General features: G+C 42.5%; 1 protein-coding gene across 1 annotated transcript in view; it reads left to right on the top strand.

The window, feature by feature from the left end:
• Window positions 1-664: 664 nt before the first annotated feature.
• sv2ca (synaptic vesicle glycoprotein 2Ca) overlaps window positions 665-18,581 on the top strand; it is a 29,294-nt gene continuing 11,377 nt past the window's right edge. Inside the window, exons 1-4 of the mRNA XM_005922895.3 lie at window positions 665-1,089; window positions 6,400-7,199; window positions 15,559-15,739; window positions 16,424-16,575. Coding sequence (XP_005922957.1) covers window positions 6,605-7,199; window positions 15,559-15,739; window positions 16,424-16,575 — 928 coding nt within the window. The 5' untranslated portion in view covers window positions 665-1,089; window positions 6,400-6,604. The remainder of the gene's footprint in view (window positions 1,090-6,399; window positions 7,200-15,558; window positions 15,740-16,423; window positions 16,576-18,581) is intronic.

Raw genomic sequence — 18,581 nt, 5'->3', positions numbered from 1 at the left:
TACTGATAATGATCAAACAGCATAAAAGGTGTGGGATTGAAAAAAACCCCACCTGATACTTCGTGTTTACAATGCACTTTTTTGCAGTCAATCATAATTTTGCACCAGTTGTACTGACTATATAAACTACAGATTTTCTTCCACAGCTTCCGCATGCCCTGAAAGCGACAGACTATAAAAGTACTTTAGCGACGATGTTTGCGAATAACTTTCAGAGAGATGTGTGGCTCACAGTACGATTGTGCTTGCAACATATCGACCATTTTCTGAGAAGTTATCTGAGGTAAACCGGGCGCTGAGGAGTCGGTCGGTCAGCACCACGGACAGAGGCGAGATTTCGTTAAAATGCGTTGTGCGGCTTCAGGATCCACTCTGCATAACCAAGGTGAGCTCCCACACAGCTCCACTTTTATGAAAATGGTTAACTCTGAGAACAGACGGAGGGGAGCTGAGTTGCAAGAATCTCTGCTGTTCACAGAATTTAGATGTCGGGGTATTTTTGCAACTTGTCTTTCGAAAGAAGTGGGAAACTTTCCCTTAAACATATCTTTTCGGCTCAAATGGGCAGGCGTCAACTCCCACAAGTCCTACAGTCTGTGTCTTGTAACTATCCCCCAAGACTGAGCAAGTAGTTCGCATACACACGAACATACTGGGCTGCCCTACAGTGAATGTGCGCAAACCTTTCTCATCTGTTTAGCATTCATGCGCTGCAGTGCTGCGCGTCAGTCACCTAACTAGATTGTTCCATCAGACGGAATTACCCGCATCACTCAATGAAATACAATTATTGATTACACCGGCCCTCCCTCTCCCCAACCACCACCTCTGTTTTTCGCTCTCTCCTTTCCCTGAAGTGCTGCAGCGAGAGAGGACCGCATCGAAAAAGAAAGAGAGAGGGAGAGAGAGAGGGGAAAAAAAAAAGAAAAACAGTCGTGCGCCGGCAGTTTCCTCTGATCCTATTCTACAGTAAAAAGCCCACAAGATTTTTTTTTTCCTTCTTCTTTTTTCTTTTTCCCGAGAGCAAAAGCAGAGTCCGGTGCAATGGCTCACAATCAGCTCGGTCCAATTTTCTCGCCATAAATGACGGTAAGTAATGACTTTTTTTTCCCACCCTGAAAACATGCTGAGTGTAAGACTTCCGAGTTAGGCAATTCTCTTTTCGCCTTTTGTATCTAATATGGGGACACACAAACACACACGCACACATACACACAGACACGTGCGACTATCAATTTATTAGCACATTTTCAGTGATATTTCTGACTAAAATGAAAGCTGCGACTCAGGGACAGGTTATTTTGTATTCGCGAGTTCATGATTGAATGGTTAAAAGTTGGGATTATTTCCCTGACTTCACATTTGCCTCATATAAGAGTAAAGGCAAATTATCCTGAAGTAGGCTGCGAGCATAATTAACTAATGGGATGTAGTGGGGATTCATCCCCGGTTTCAGTGTGTCTTAGATTGTGAGATTTAGTCAAATCTATGTCAGATATACTCGAATAAAGTCTGTTTAGTTTTCCTTTCGGCTCATGAGCTGGTGTGCCCATCTTTGTGGTATCATAAAATAGTTGTCCTTGGCATGAGCCGAGCTTTTTTGGGGTTTGTTGACTGTGGACTGTTCACGCTGTACTGCAATCCAGCCACCTGCCCTGGGGCAGTTAAAGCACTCTGCACTGCCGCCAAAAAGAGGAGAGGACGCGGGAGTAGGCAACTGACTCATCCATGAATTGTACCTCAAGAGGCAGCGAGCGATTGACAGGCGCACAGCCGGTGAACTGGAAATCTGTGGCAGAGTGCTTTGTTTGCAGTCCTAACGCCGCTTGTAGTAGTCCTGCTGGGTTAACACTGAAGGGCTCCATCAGTGAAAACACGCTGGATGGAAGTGATTGCAAGCTGCAAAATTCAGTCGTTTGGCCCACTTGTCGTTGTTTCTAAAAATCGATATATACCTGATAAACAAAAGTCTCTCTGGGATTCATAACATCCTCTTCCCTGTGTCTCCACTACAAGCACCCATTGATTCCTAATTTTGTTCCTATTCTGAAGTTCAACAGCAATAAAAAGATGTTTTGAGGTGGAGATAGTTTCTGTTGCACTGTTTTGCTGTATGCTGCAAAGAAGAAAGGACTCCAAAGTGTGTCTGATAATGCATGTCACAGTGTAGAAGAGAGAAGAAGGTCTGTCAGAACATTTTGTTGACTAACGTGAAAGTAGATATCCACCACATTCATCATTATTTTAGTTTAAACCAGCAGTTTTGCTCTGAAGAATCCTCTTTTTCACTCTCATGTTAGCCTAAATGTGCGTGTGATTGTGGCTTGATTTATCTTTTTGTAAGCACACATATGCACCATGCAAAGGTAAAACGTCACCAGTAACTGTGTAACATATTGCATCCCTTACCTAATCTGAATTGTTGCATCATTACGACCCAGCAGACAGGGTTTGGACTAGACAGGAGTGGCATGTGATATTTCATAAAGAAGATCAAACACGTATCAAGTTGAAAGAGAAAAGCAAACGAGACGACACACTTTGCTGTGTGTAGATCAGTCAGGGGTTTCTTTCTGTCTTTAGGTTTTAGGTTTTCGATGCTTGTACACTCCTGAATGCATTTCTGGAGACATTAATTGTTTCAGTCTAAGTAAGAAGAGTCAAAAGAATATAAATTATGTAAGAATATAAACAAGGAATGACACTTTTTTATAATCTCCAGGCTTGAGATAACAGTGACTGAAGTCATTCTAAATAATAACAATGGCAGCTCTTCATGTTTGAGAAGGAAACAATCAGCTTGCTGCAGACCCATTTTTGTGTATTTGTATTGATATTTTTTTTATTCATCATCTGTGATCTGTGGTGGATCTTTGAGTGCTTCTAAGCTGCTGTTTTTTTACACTCCACGAGGAACAATTTCTCCTATACAGTACAGCCATCGTCCTCTGTCTTCCCCTTCGCTTGCTCAGTAATGGAATCAGTGTTTGATGAAATCTCCTAAGACGTCACGGGCCGGTTGGGTTTCTGCCTTCCAGATGAGGTCATGGACTCTCCGTTTTTATGGGATTACATGATGTGGCTCTGCCCACTTTAGCGATTGGACCTGCTTTTCTCTTTCCTCCTTTTGGTAATAGAGCAAACCACCGGTCACACCATCAGAGTGCTTACGCACGTCTTTGAAAGGGAAGGTCGCTTTCTCTGTCAAGTCATACTTGAGAGATGGGAGGTCTTTATGATTGTGCTTCAACAGTACAAAAACCCACTAAATCTTCAAAATATTTTACAAAATGTGGGGAAAAAGTTCTTCTGAGTTAAGGGGCCCAAATACGTCCACTTCATGTGAACAAAATACACAGGTCAAAAAGGTGAAGTGCCAGTATTGTGCCCTCATAGCTGTGCCACTTTTCCCCCTCTTTTGCTTTTTATTTTCTAAACATTTTTGGAATATATTTCTGCCTCGTGCACTCTATAAAACCGATTCTTATAAAATCAGATTTAAGAATGAGAAGGAGACCACAGCCCTCGTTGTTTTGCGTCATTCTACTTACTCATTGTACTGTGAAAGAGACAAAGTCTGTACTAAATAAGCACACATATACAAAAAGGTCACTATTGATTTTATTTCAAGTACATTAAGTGTTTGCCTCCACAAGATGTTGTGGGTCAGGGAACCTGAAATCCAGGGACAGAAATTGATCCTTTTATTTTGTACTAACAACCTGCTTGCGCCTGCTCAGTCTGTTTGTCGGCCGCTGGACTCGCGGTTGATTAGTTCCAACACTCACATCAATCCTTTTGACAAAGTGCAATGTGAGTAGGAAGCCCTCACTGTACTGATAATTGGTTCATTATGTTTTAGGTTGTTTTCACTGAAGCTGTTTATTACTATTGTCATCATTACTGTGTAATCTCGTGTAATTAATATCTTTTTGTTTTCTGTCAAAATTCACATTGCTTGGGTTAATCACTGTGCCACTTATGACAAATGTTTCACGGTAAGCAACGGCAGTATGTTTAAATGCATTAAGCTTATCAAACACACAAACTCTGGATAATAACACTAATCCCCCCCTCCTTCTGAGATTAGCTGTCCTCAGTTGGACGCATGGATAAATCTCTTGAAACACTAATCTCTCAGTTTGTCTTTATGTCCATGGCAGATGAAATTCAAAGGCCAAGTGATACTTGACCTAGCGATTTTTCTATTTTCTTTTACTATTTTAAAGAGGTCTAAGAAAAGCAGGGCCACCATCCATCATGCAGACAAGAGGTATCGCCAGAGCCAGGCCTAATTTCAGCCACCCTCTCATGGTTCAGAGCAGCACAGTATATTAGCTCTTTTTATTTTAATAGCAGGGAACAGTTTCCCATGTGACACTGTATGGATACTGTTCCATTCATTTTCAGGACATTTCATTAACATTACAGTGGCTCCTTATAAGTATAAATATTCAGCTGCAGCTTTAAAACCACCTATCTTTGCACAGAACCTCTGGGGGTCCCATGTGCTGTCTGGCATTTGGCCGTTGCCATTGGGGAGTGCCATAGCCATCCAAAGTATCCAACCCCATGAATGTCTGGACAAAAGTTTTCCCAGCAGACCACTGCACTACAATAAAACGATCAAAAATATTCACTTCACCTGTCAGTGGTTTTGATGTTGTGGCTGTTGAGATGGCCAAGTGTTATGAGGAAATCAACATGCCTAAAATATAAACCTACATAAAATATCAGAGGAATTGCAAAAAATAAAGAAGATCGCGTAGAAATCAAATAAAACAGAAAACTTAGGTTAGGCAGAGTTGGTGGTTTCCCCAGCTAGAATGCGATTGCTCTTGCTGTCTCCGGTATCGGGGTCTCTTCAGCTGCGGTCAGGTGAGGTCGGTTGCCTCTGTGCTCGGGTGTCTTCTGAGCCTCATCACCACTGACAGCGTGTCTCACCATACACTCCATTGATTCTCTGACAGGCAGCCTCGTGCAGCGCCTGCGTGTGCCCGTTTTAGGTAAGAGCCTGTGTGATGGCTGACACGACTCAGTCCTGAAAGAAATAAATGGTTCTCTGACACCTGTGAACTTTGACTTGCTCCTTGCAAGGTGTTAGCCTTCTGAGGAATTCACAATTCATTTTTACTTTTTGATGTTTTCATGCATAAATGCTCAAGGAGAGCCGTTTGGGGGAAACTAGGAAACTGATGCCACAACCTCAGCCCTTTGTATGTTATTTTTTGAAAAAGGAGACAGATTGATTATGCGCGTCCTTATCTGAGGAAGCACCAGTGTCAATGGAGGCATTAAAAATTATCAGAAAAGGGAGCACGCTCGTAACCACAGAAGTTATCGTATGCGCCAAAAGGGATTAGTAGAGTCACCTTGAAACTGCGGTGTCATTTTGCCCAGTAAAATTGCATTATAGGAGCTGGAACCGGCCCTGTGATTTGTGTCCTCCTGACAAGGCTTCAGTGTTCATTAGAGGCTGTGGCGAGCCACTCGTAGTCACATGGAAACCCCACACACTGGACAGCTCTGACCATCCCCACCCTGCTCATAAATATGCACTCCATAGCATCTGCAAATGTTTTATAATAAAAAAAAAGAGCAATTCAGGGTTTTGTAATTTAAGAGAAATTTAGAAATTCTTTGATTTGTTTAACCTGGCTGATGATGAGAGCGGAGCACTCACATGAAATCATGATACATCATTTTAGCGTTTAAGCTGGGGTCTCCCTCCCATTACTAGTCTGCAGAGATGGGAAGTGGCTTCCCCGCGCCCATGTGTGTTCACACTCACTTATGTGCACGACATGTTTAGGAGTGAGAGATCTTCTTTCTAGGAATGTGTGCCTTTTGCAGGTACATATATATTTGTGCAGCTTTTCAGGCACTTTATTTGAGAATAGTTCTCGTCTGTGATTGTTTCTACACTGTGTCTGTCTGTGCATCCACTCACGGTCATTCCTCCTATCCTCCCGTCTTTACTTGGATTAAAAATGACAGTGCCGTTCCAGTTGGATCGTCGCTCCCGTTTTAATGAACCGGGTCTTTATTGGGGACAAATTGATTTTTGGGCAGAGTGTTTGTTTATTAGCTCCTGCTTTACAGAGCTGATCATGAGTCAGCAGGTTCAGCATCTCTGTTTCAAAGAATCATCTCTTCAAAAACTGAGGGCAACTCATGAGATGTAGAACAAACAGCCCGCCTTTGGAGAACGAATTTTTATTTTGAATGAAAATTTGGGGCAATGCAGAAAAGCCAACGATTAACAGGTTAGTTAATGATAGTGGGCGGACATGATGAGCATCTCTTGTGTCTGATTTTATTTCTCTTTAAACTCTGATGCTTCTCAACTCTTCTTTTTTAAAATCTGTCTGTTGCTTCCCCTTCCCCCCTGTCTTTCAGACTGGTCCATGATTGCCACAGCCATTGTGGTTTATCTCCTGTGGTGACTGCAGACTCAAGAGTTTCCTTCCCACATCCCAAGACCCACTGATCTCACCATTCCTCTAACTCGCCTTTACATTTGCCCCTTTTCCCCTCTCTTCCCTCTTTCTTCTACTTCTTGCCACCATCAGCACCCCTGCAAAGGCCTACTTTTGGAGCCAAAATGGAGGACACTTACAATAATAGGACTTCCCTAGTTAAGGGGGCCAAGGACATTGTCAAGGAGGCCAAAAAGCACGCAACAAAGAAAGTCAATAAGGCGGTAGACCGTGCTACAGATGAGTACTCTTCTCACCGCAACTACACTCGATTCCAGGACGAGGTGGATGAAGATGAGGATTTCTACCAGAACCCGCCGAGGCAGGACGGCGAGAGCTACCCCGACAATGAGGAGGGCTCAAGTGATGCTACAGAGGGCCACGACGACGAGGACGAGATCTATGAGGGTGAGTACCAGGGCATCCCCTCATCCGCAGGAGACAAGAAGCAGGGCCAGGTGGCACTGGGGAAGCCGATGTCTGATGGCACAAAGGACCGTGGCGAGCTGGAACAGGAGAGGCAGGCGGACGAGGAGGAGCTGGCCCAGCAATATGAGCTGATCATCCAGGAGTGTGGCCACGGCAGGTTCCAGTGGCAGCTGTTCCTGGTGCTCGGGCTGGCACTCATGTCGGATGGGGTGGAGGTGTTTGTGGTGGGCTTTGTGCTGCCCAGTGCAGAGACAGACATGTGTGTGCCCAACTCCAGCTCGGGATGGCTAGGTAAGGCCCTTCTTTGTATTCGTTTTGGATATTAATGCACTCGCTTCATTATTAATTCAGCAAGGCCTTTTCTCAGTGTGTATTTTATTCTGTTTAATTAGTTATTATAAGTCTGAAAGGCCTTTTTCTCACCTTTGAATGGAGTTTAAATAGCACCCTACGATGTACAGCTGCATCCTTTCCAGGATCATTATAAAATTAACAACTGTGCACATGTTTGAAATAAGTACACAGCATGCAAAAATAGCCTCAAAACAGCCTTGAAAAACAGGTCCAGATGTATGTGTTTGTGCTATACACAGTATGTCACTCTTATCCTATAGCAGTGTTTCACATAGATGAGGCGTTTCGGTCCAATGGTCTCCGTGTCAGGATTAAGAGGGTAGCTAATATTCCCTGTGTGCTCTGTGGGTTGAGGTGGAGTCTCAGCAGTACCAGTAGCTGCAGGTGCATAATCCATCACCACAGAGCTGTGTACAGGGGCTGACTCACTGTGTCAGTACCAGAGTGGAGAGGACATTCAATCAGGCACACAGCCCTTAGATACTAACTGCCACGGTGAGACGTGACAATACATCAACTTCACAGCAACACCTGATGGAAAACTGATACGCGCTTTGAAAATGGAGGTTGTGACGGAAAGTTTGACAAATACTATTGTACTGCTGCTTTATTTAAGAAAAATGTACTGTTGGTTGTACTTGCAGCAGAGTCATCTTATCAACAAAAACACTACTTTGTTAAAGCCTCACAAGATGTTGTGTACGCTGCACCTTCATTTTTCTGTCTCTTTCCTTGGTATCAGTGTAAACTCTTTGCTTCCTTTCTTGCCAAGCAAAGTCCTGCAGGCATTTTTGCTCTATGCTCTGCTTCTCCTTGTTCGTGACTCCATCCCTCACCCCTGTCCCTCCCCCTCACCCCCCATTCTCTGTGCTTTTCCTTTCTTCTCCCATCCTCCTCTTCCTCATCCTGCTGATTAGCCCGAGGCTCCTCCCTGTTGATTGGTGTGTGTGTGTGCATGCGTGTGTGTGTGAGTGTTTGAGCATAGCCTACATAATTACCATGACCTTGTTGGTATCCATTCGGAGTTTAACACACTAATTACACTTAATTAGAGGTAACAAAATGGTGTCAACTGATGTTTTACAGGTGCCACAGCATTTTTTTTACTTCCTTAAGTGCAGAAATTCAAAAATGAACTTTAATCTGCAGATGAACGAGATAAGAAGTTCTGTTTTTTTAAGTTCACTGGGTAACGAGGATCTCATCTTACAGTGACAGCCTTAGATGGACTGACATTGTCGTTCAGAGCACTTTTACACCACAGCCCACATTCACTACTTTATTTTTCACACACTCACGCTCCAGTGGATGGATGTTTCTGGGGCATTTTTGGTTACCTTCTTTTGGCCAGTTACACTTTAATATGCAGACCAGGAGAGCAGGGATCTAATCAAGGACCTTCTAACTGGCCACAGTTGTCTTACCATGAAATAGCCTCTTTTTGGTGGTCTGCGGGTAAGGACTGAGGATCAGTTTAACCTGTGGTCCATACAGCTTGGTCTGTAGGTTCAGTTATCACACTTGGCAGATTTATCAGCATGTGAAGCTACTTAGGTTTCATTTAGATGAGGCTGGTAATGGTTGCATCTGCATTATACCCTCAAGGTCACTCTTCTGGAACGGTGGATGTGCACTCTCACTACACTCAGTCTTCTCAGTATGTGTTTCATCTCTGTCACAGTTAAAGTAAGTACATATTGCTTCCAAAATAAGGTCAACAGTAGAAAAATGAACCTAATCACTGATCTACTATGAATGTAGTTGGTGATTTATGTTTTTCAATTAAATTAAATTCAAATTTATTTATACAGCTCCAAATCACAACAACAGTTGCCTCAAGGTGTTTTATACAGTAAGGTAGACCCTACAATAATACATAGAAAAGCTCAACATCATATGGCCCCCTATGAGCAAGCACTTTGGCAACAGTGGGAAGGAAAAACTCCCTTTTAACAGGAAGAAACCTCCAGCAGAACCAGGCTCAGGGAGGGTGGGGCCATTTGCCACGGCCGTTTGTGGTTTGAGAAAGAAGACAGGATAAAAGACATGCTGTGGAAGAGAGCCAGGGATTAATAACAAGTATGATTCAATGCAGAGAGGTCTATTAACACAGAAATGTTACTGAAGAAACAAACCCAAGTTTTAATTGGGTTATTACAATAAATGCACATTCTGCTATTTATGTGCTTTCTGATTTTTGTTTATATGCGGTTAAGTGTTTCAGAGGAGGCATTTGGACAATAGTAGAGTTAAAGTGGAGGCTGACATCCTCAGGATTAAGAAACTAAAAATTACCCAAAAATATATGAAAAATTAAGAAATTCTAAAGATTTGAAAAACCAGTTTGGTGTTTGGTTCGCTCTACCAGACTTCATCACAGTTTGAGTGCAGCTTCATTGACTCCATAGAAGGCAGAAGCAGGAGCATGCTGTAAAGACCGCTGAATATAATGGGATAATGCAGCATGAAAAAAACAGAAAATCCCAAATAGGATGGATGAGTAAGATGCTGATTCCATTACTGAGTTGAATTTGGTCCAGCCGGTTTCCCGATCTCACAGGAATCTTTTAATGTTACTTCAGTGTGAAAGATGAAGTGCTGGGCTATAGGAGGGGGTGAAATACTGTAAATACCTCAAACAAGAGTGTGGGAAGTGGGAAGCAGGAGGGAAGACACGCACGCTGAGATGCAATATGTGGGATAAACGGGGGAAGACGAGAGGAGGAGAGATGGCTTTGAAGCAGCGAGATGACCAAGTTACATGGGAGTAATAGGAAGAGTGCTGTGGGTGGACGGGTGCAGAGAGGTGGAGGATGGTAGTATTTAGTACACCAACAGTCAAAGTCAGTGAGAGGCTTAGATATCATCTCAGACACATCAGACAAAGGGAACAGATCACCCTCTCATTACTTATTTGTTTTCTTAGACTGTCTCTCCACAGCTACAACTCCCCTCATTTTTCTCTTTGACTCATCTCGTTTTCATCTAATAGCCACTTCTCCACCTCTGCTGTCTCTACCTCCCTCCTACTTTCTTGTCTTTTGCTGCCCTTTATCTCTCCCCCCCCCTTCACTTTCTTGTCTTTTGATCGCTTGTCCTTCCCTGGCCTTCTTTGAGTCCTGACTTCACTCTTTGTCTCCTCTAAAACTCCATCTCTACAGCGCTCCTCCCTTGTTGTCTCCTCTCATTTCCTATCGTTCCCTTTCTTTCTCCCTGTCGGTCTGAGCCAGCTGGCAGGCTGTGTGGGGCTGCGCGGTCCTGGGGCAGCTGAGCATGGCTAAACTGCAGTAAGATCGCAGCGTCATTGCGGAGATTACACTGCTCGAATAGCCCAGCTAGCTCCACGTTGTGTGGGAGAATGTGTGTGGTGGACTGAGGGAGGGGAGATGCTCGATGGGACTGAATATCTGTGCGTGGACCAAACCTGCTGTCACCATGTCCAACTGCTCGCCTTTATCAGGGTTTCACAACATCACTATTTTATGTGAATTATCACAATCTGTACTGTTAATGAAGGTTGGATCATTACTGATTGGGACTGAGTCATTTTAAACCCTGCGCTCTAAGCCCTACAATAGGTTATTTCCATAGAAATCCTGCCTCCACTGATACGACTTATATATGACACAAAGCTTCAATCTCATCTTCTGCGGAGGTGGCAGAAGAAGGAGACACGAATCCGGTCAAACTGACATGATGTAGTACAAATGTGATTACACGCTGCTCAGTGTAAAGGAGCTGTTGACAGAGGCGCTAGGATGAAGCTAAAGTAAATACTGTAAATAGGAAGGAAAGCACAGAAGACAGGAGAGAGGAAACTGGAAAGTAAAGGAGGGTGCAAAGCTGGGGGAAAGACAAATGGGGGGGAATGGTAGTAATGCAGGGACTCACAGCAGGAGGGGGGGATGGTACAGAAAGGTGCCACAGCTGAGCCGCAGCATGCACCAGGCGTGCTGCTGCACGATAGCATCATCATTATGAATAAAGCAGGATGGGTGTTTTTGCGCGACGCCGAAACAGTTTGCACCGCTAAGAGCGAAGAGCATCAAAGCGTGAAATCAGAGAATAGGTCGTGATGCAGCTAAGCGCTCCCACGGCTCTCGGGGGGCTCCTTGGTGTGTGACAGGGCAGAAAACACTCCACCAGGGCCTTCCCCATTCTCTCCTCCTCCTCAAGCTCTTTTTCTCTCACCATATCTGGAAGTGACTGAACTCTCCTCCTGCGTTACATATCTCCCCCCTCATTACTTTTGGACGTATATTGGTGCTCGATCCTCAATTCCCTCTTATTTTGTGTTTTCTTTTCTTAATCTAGCTTCCTCTTGGCTATTTTAACAACAACAAAGGCAAATAAATGAATTTTTAACAATTTAACGAGCATCTCAGATTTACTCCTCAGTTATCTGTGTTTGTGTGTGCAGCTTTGCTTTACTCTGTATGTGTGTGTGTATGTGTGAAGGTGCCTGAGATTTTGATGAATATTTATTATTCTTGGAGATGTGTTTTGACATCTCAACATACTGTCACAGGGCAAAACCTTTTGCTTCTGTGTGAGAGGTCTCCTGACACACTGTCATCTTCTGATGGTGCTCAGAGTCTATACGGGTCTTCACTTCTAAATTTAGCTGTATTTCACAGTGTTATGCATATACAGCAGGGCTTCACAGCTTTAGATACACTGTAAAGACCAAACCATTCAAATAGTTAAACATGAGTTTTTATTGAATCTTCTGAAACATTACAAAAAATACATATAAGTATCAGTTTTAATTTGTATAATTTCTTTTTTTTTTGCCAGATTTGGCTTGTAGAGCTCTCAAAAACTCACTAAAACCCATGTATCCAATATGATACACTTGGCATTTGGGTTAGGTATATATTAGATATATAGCCTAAATGCATCTCAGCAAAAAGATGCAAATCTGCATCTAATGCATTGTGCCCGAATTAAAATGTAATGTCTGGCAAGTAAAGCCCACCATTTCTTGGCTTTCATAGCGATCAAAATTATCTTTAATAGATCCTTTTTTGGAACATGTGTAGAAAAGAAAAAAAAATCTAAATTTGTTACCTTGGAGCAAAGAGTTCTCCCTGTCTGACTTTCTGAACTGCATAAAGTGTGTGTGACTCACTAAGAAGATGGATGTTGCACTACTGTCCATGAACAACTCACAGGCTACTCTATTTAATTTAAATTTTGCAGTACTGCACTATTGTATATTCTTAAGTCTTCTTTTCGGTTGTTCTTTACGGTAGTCCCTAGAGACAAAGCACGTACAAACTCCAAAACACAACAGAAGTGCTCCAGGACGCTAGGGGCAGTGTTGAGGTTCTCTCTGAGCAAAGCACACTGACTGTTAGCTAACGCCAGATTTGACTCCACCGTAAACTAGGTTGACCAACCGTCCTCTTTTCCCCGGACATGTCCAGTTTTCACGTTCAGTCCGGGGCGTCCGGGTGGATTTTCGAGTTTGATAAAAATGTCCGGGTTTTCCTATAGGCCGACAGAGGACCCATGTGTGTGACGTCATTTCTGAACTGCTGCTTTGCGCTTGTTCTGCGCTCACAGACGTGACAGACAGCGCGCAGCAAAGTGCCTATTATATTATCATTATAATGATGTTTAAAAGATCCCAAAGCGCAAGTGCATCTTTTCAGAAGAACTGCAAAAGACATTTCTCTTGCACCGACCCAGTACTGGTAATTTTTCTTATGCAGATGAGGTATTATTTCTGTACCATTATTTCATTTCTGAGGCTTTTAATTTTTAATTTTTTTTGCTCTTGTTGACTTGTAAAAGCCTACATGACATATTGTATTTCACAATTCATTAACTGCACAGACAAGGCATCGTTTTAATATGGTAAATATGTTTCTTTAAGCAAGTTTTTCATGACTGAGCCAAGTGTCCTCTTTTTTGGAAATTAAAATATGGTCACCCTACCGTAAACTAAGTGTTCATAGTAATTAAAAACAAATCAAACAACAGTTTGCACATTACCTTTCTTATAAAGCATTGTTGCTCTGTCCTTGCAGGTGTTTTCCGCTGGCATCCAACTCCATGTGTTTGCAACAAACTTGTTTATTTTGCAAATCGAGCTCAACACTGCCCCTAGCGTCCTGGAGCACTTCCATTGTGTTTTGGAGTTTGCATGTGCTTTGGAATTTGTATGTGCTTTGTCTCTAGGAGCCACCGTAGTTCTGTACATGTAGCAAACTGACAATAAAAAACAAAAAGAAATCTTTGAATTAAAATGACTTATTTAATGATTAATTTAAAAATCACAGTATTATGGATGCAGCACACATTTAGAACATGATAAGTGTCATTTACAGTCAGAACATGTCTGTGCTACTTTTGCATTATGTTACACTTCAGTGCACTGCAGTCCCAACCGCTGGTGTGAGCGCTGCTGACGCCGTGCAGTAGAATACAGCGGAGCAAGCCGGACAGAACATCAATAAAGTCATTACGTAATTGACTGTCCTGTGAGAGATGTACTCATTTGTTAGCAGTTTTATTGCTTTTATTTATTTATTTATTTAAACTGACTTTAAGGCAGAACGAATGATTGAATATTTTCCCTTGTTTCCTTGCATCTCTAAAAAAACCCAAAAAGTGTATTGTTTGTGTGAAAGGTTTAATGCTGGGAAACATAAAAAGGCCTCTGGATGTTTGGATGCATGACATTTAAATGGGAGGCCAATGGGTGTTTGCCTGTGCATTGCATATCTAGCCTCCCCTTAATGAAGTAAATGTGAACTGTGCATAGACTGAGGACTTCCGTTAAATTTAGAATTGAATTTATGATACCTTGAGGCGAGTATCTAGATGGCTGCCAAATGTGACAGATAGCTGCGTTTTGACCCCTGAAGTGAAAGAGTCAAACAGATATCTGCTCACAGCAGAGGAGAAGAGACCTGACTGGAGACATTACAGAAAGGAAATTAATCTTGCTATTAACATTATTGTAATGGGATGAACAAAGTGCCCCGCGGCAGAGTTGTATCTCTTTGTATGTGACTGCAATGGATAAAAATAACCTCCCTAAACCAGGTTTATGATTATGTGTCTGAAAATACCTGGATATTGATAAAGCTTCAATATAATCTGTTAGTAAACTCTGCTATTTTTCCAGCCTGGGACGGAAACATCAATGAAAGAAATTTCAGCAGACGCTGCATGTCCATGAAAGCGGCTAACCATTCCACTGCCAATTACAGTGCAGACTAAAACAGTAATAACAGGCTCCACTCTTCCGGGCAGATTCATGATGATTAGTGAAAAAAATCAATGCTGTTTTGTTGGAGCATTGATCTCATCTGTGATGAGAGAGATTAAAAGAGGGCAGAGGACCTTTTTGTAAAGTCATCCTGCATTACCATTCACATTTGTCTCATTGTTCAGAGCCTGTTTTCTGTTTATCTTTCTTGTTTTTTTGCACACTGTATTTACAGTTTTACAGTTATTTAAGTGTGTTACAGGGGCAGAGGCTTTTCAGACGGGGTTTAGGGTTTAGTATCTGCACAAGGAGCTCTAACTTTAGGATGCAGTCTAGCTTTTCATTCATTTTCTGCAGCTTATTCAGCTTCAGGTTGCAGGGGCATAATCTAAACTGAAAAGTCCAGACCTCCCTCCCCTCATGCAGAGGGGACACTGAGGTGTGATCTTGCCAGCCTGTTCTGGGTCTGCCCCTCCTGGTTGGACATGCCATAAACGCCTGGCCCAGGTGACGGTCAGATGGCCAGACCACCTAAACTGGTTTCTTTCGATAGGGAGGAATAGCAGCTCCACTCTGTGTACTTCCAAAATAACCAAGCTATTTATCCTGGTTCTAAGGGAGAGCCCAGCCAACCTTCAGAGGAAGTTAATTTCAGCCACTGCTATCTGTGATCTCTTTTTTAAAAACTCTATCCAGAGTTTACACTCAGCTCTCTCTTTACCACATCAGATTTCCATGATGTCCGCCTCACTGTCTCACGCTCCCCTCTCTTATGAACCCCAACATACTTATGAACAGTTATGCTTAAACATGTTGCTTGTTATGGATAAACCGTGATTGGCAGAGAAATCCAGTAACAGAACACAACTCAGGAGTTTGTGGAGAGAAGTAGTAGTATAGTTTTTTTTTACTCATTTAATGAATTAACAAATACTCTGGTCTAGTAACTGAAGAAATTACACAGCAAACCAACACAATCATACACTGCAGTGCACATACACAATGTAGAGATGTGAGGTAATCGACTATATTTTAACAAAAAATAAAAATAAGGCCACTCTCTCTTCCTTCCAGGCAGTGTTGTGTACTTGGGAATGATGGTCGGAGCGTTCTTCTGGGGAGGAATGTCTGACAAAGTGGGCCGTAGACAATGCCTCCTCATCTGCATGTCCACGAATGGCTTCTTTGCCTTCCTGTCATCTTTCGTCCAGGGATATGGCTTCTTCCTCGTTTGCCGTCTCGTCGCGGGTTTCGGGTGAGTCTGATAAACCGGAGGTTGCACAATGCCACCACAGTGGGAGGGTAACACAGCAAGTCCAACAATCAAAGACAAATCCCTGTTTTTCCTGATTGTCCCCATCCTCTGAAAAGTGATGAAAAAAATCAGGCTAATTATAATTATTAATAAAATAGTAATAGCTGTAATAAAAATTATTACTTTTTTACCAGAACTATGGCCAATGTAATTCTTCACTCTGTCAGCAAACTTTTATACTAACTGTGAATTTAGGGATTCCTGCAATGCATTAAAATGAGCAGAGCGTGCTTGAAAATGACAGACAGCATGTACTCTTTTTATAGCATAGACATATGACTGTGATTTATTGCGTTCTTTTCTTTGGCAGTATAACCGGTCCTTTAAGGCCTAATTCAGCAAATGCATTGACATCATTCTCGAGAGTAATTGAAAAGGCTCTCCAATAGCTGTGCTATTTTCTGCTTACTCATTCACTTTACAGGTCTTTGCAAAGAGCCCTCAATTTAACTGATTACTAACTGACAGTTTTTCAAGTCATTTTGGGGTTTTTTTGTACAGGTGAATTGAAACAACAAAGGACGGTACAAACTGTGGGATAAATGTGAAACTATGCGAATGATGCAAAAAACAAAATGCATCTGCCTTAGTCTCATTAATCTTCCTGTTTTCTGGTTCTTGCAGGATAGGAGGTGCTGTGCCCATCGTCTTTTCCTTCTTTGCCGAGGTGCTGTCCAGGGAGAAAAGAGGAGAGCACCTCAGCTGGCTGTGTATGTTCTGGATGATTGGTGAGATCTATGCATCTGCTATGGCATGGGCCATCATACCACACTATGGTGAGTGTACTTGCAAAAATGTTAACATTCACACCATCACCCATCAGTTTATATAATGTTGAGTGAGGCGGAACCACAAGGAAAAAATTAAGCTTTGTTTTTTCCTTTTGAAATTAAAGGTTGCATTGTTAGAAGGAAGAAGAAAGCATGAATCACTCAACTCGGTGTTTGAAATATAGCCCAATAACAAGCTATATATGGTGATACCCTTAACACAATTAAGTTAAGCGGCGCTCTTAGGATGCTTACAATGTGACTTTATGCTGAGCTCCTGAATAGAGTTACTAAACTGTACAGTCTCCACATGACCATGGGTTAAGGTGCCAGTTTTCCCTGCCATGGGAATTAATCACTTAATAGCTCTGAGTGGCTGCAGGCTGGGAGAGGCTGAGGTCAAAAGATTAATGTATGCATAGATACCACATAGCAAGTATGGGTGAGGGTGGAAGGCGGAAAATGTGATTTATGACAAAACTGTCTGTCGACTGCACTCGTCATGAGAAAAAACAGCACAAAGAGAATTGGCTTTCTTCCTCTCGCCGGATCCTTTTCATTTTCTCCTTGCTTTCATTTTTTTTTTTAAACCTGCTGTTCCCTTCCTTTTACTGCCTCCCCTCACCTCCTGTTTTATACTCTCCCCATCTCTCTAACTCTGTCCTTCCTTTTATTACCTCGCCTCTCTCTCCACTCTCTGTCTCTGCAGAGTGTTCTTCTTGATCAAGCATAATTAGGTTTTTCTCCTTGCTCTAATAGGACAAAGCTACATCTAGAGTTGATTTATGGCCAGACCATGCTTTAGCCAGCCTGTGACGTCAGAGAGAGAGCGTGTGCGTGCGTGTGTGTTGCTGCAAGTTGCATGGATGATGTTTTACTACGACTGCAGATGCATACAGGTGAAATTGAATGCAATAACATCTGACACTGGGAGAGGTCGTTTGAGTGAACACAGGCACACAAAGAGGTGCTTTTATGGTGTTTCTGATAAGGGACTTCCCAGTTTTATTACATGATGCTTAAACAGGGGCACGCACACATGCACAAATGCTGTGGATCCACTCACATGGATGTACAGAAACACACTGGTAAGGGACTTCTGAAACCGGAATGAGGCTTCATTAGAGAACCTGGCTGTCAGATCAGTGGATATCATATTGAGCAGATACTTTGCTTTTATTCTCTTTGAGACTCACTACCACTGCGCCTCTCTATCTGAGAGGGAACGACGTGTCTTGCATGCTTACTCCAAAGCTCACGAATGTTTTTTTTAAAGTTTCCCCAAAATGCTGCAGTGCCTTCGACCAATCCCACAATGACGTTTAAGAAAAAAAAAAACAACTCCTGCAGACATACCTTTTTGCCTTGCAGTAAAACAAAGCTGCATGACTTATGGGTTATGATACAAGTTCCTTAACACTGGTGTGTAATGTGCCATTAGAGCTCTTATCTGTCTTTACCACTTGCTGACTCATAATGTCTCCTGAAATCCCCCTGGCAGCTGGAGATCCACAAGGAGGTCTACTTGGCAAAAATCCACTGACAGGAAAGCTGGATGAGTTGTTAAGTTAGTTGTTAAGAAAGATCACCACTTGAGTAACCTCATTAGGCAATGCTAAGACCTATAGATTAAAGCTTAAACATCAAGAGTGGACTACACACCATATTTTCTATGAGCCAGCATCTATTATATATTATCCGTCTCTCTGTATGTGTCTGTCTGACCGTCTACAGTAGGCCTGGGATGGCTGACTCAGTCATCCATAGACTTAGCCAATTATGTACATAATCCCTGTAATGAGATTTTCAGTGGCATCGGTGAAACACTAACCCTGCGGGGCAGGAAGTCATGCTACATTTCTGTAGAAAAGGCAATCACTGCTGAACAACCCTTTCTCTCATTGCTCCTCTCTTTATTTCTCTTTCTCACCAGATTTTACTCTAGACTCAAACACACACACACACACACACACACACACACACACACACACACACACACACACACACACACA

The sequence above is a fragment of the Haplochromis burtoni genome, unplaced genomic scaffold (assembly GCF_018398535.1).
Source record: "Haplochromis burtoni strain Fernald_Lab_line unplaced genomic scaffold, NCSU_Asbu1 Contig_63, whole genome shotgun sequence".
Taxonomy (NCBI): domain Eukaryota; kingdom Metazoa; phylum Chordata; class Actinopteri; order Cichliformes; family Cichlidae; genus Haplochromis; species Haplochromis burtoni.
This window is presented reverse-complemented; position numbering and strand designations above follow the sequence as displayed.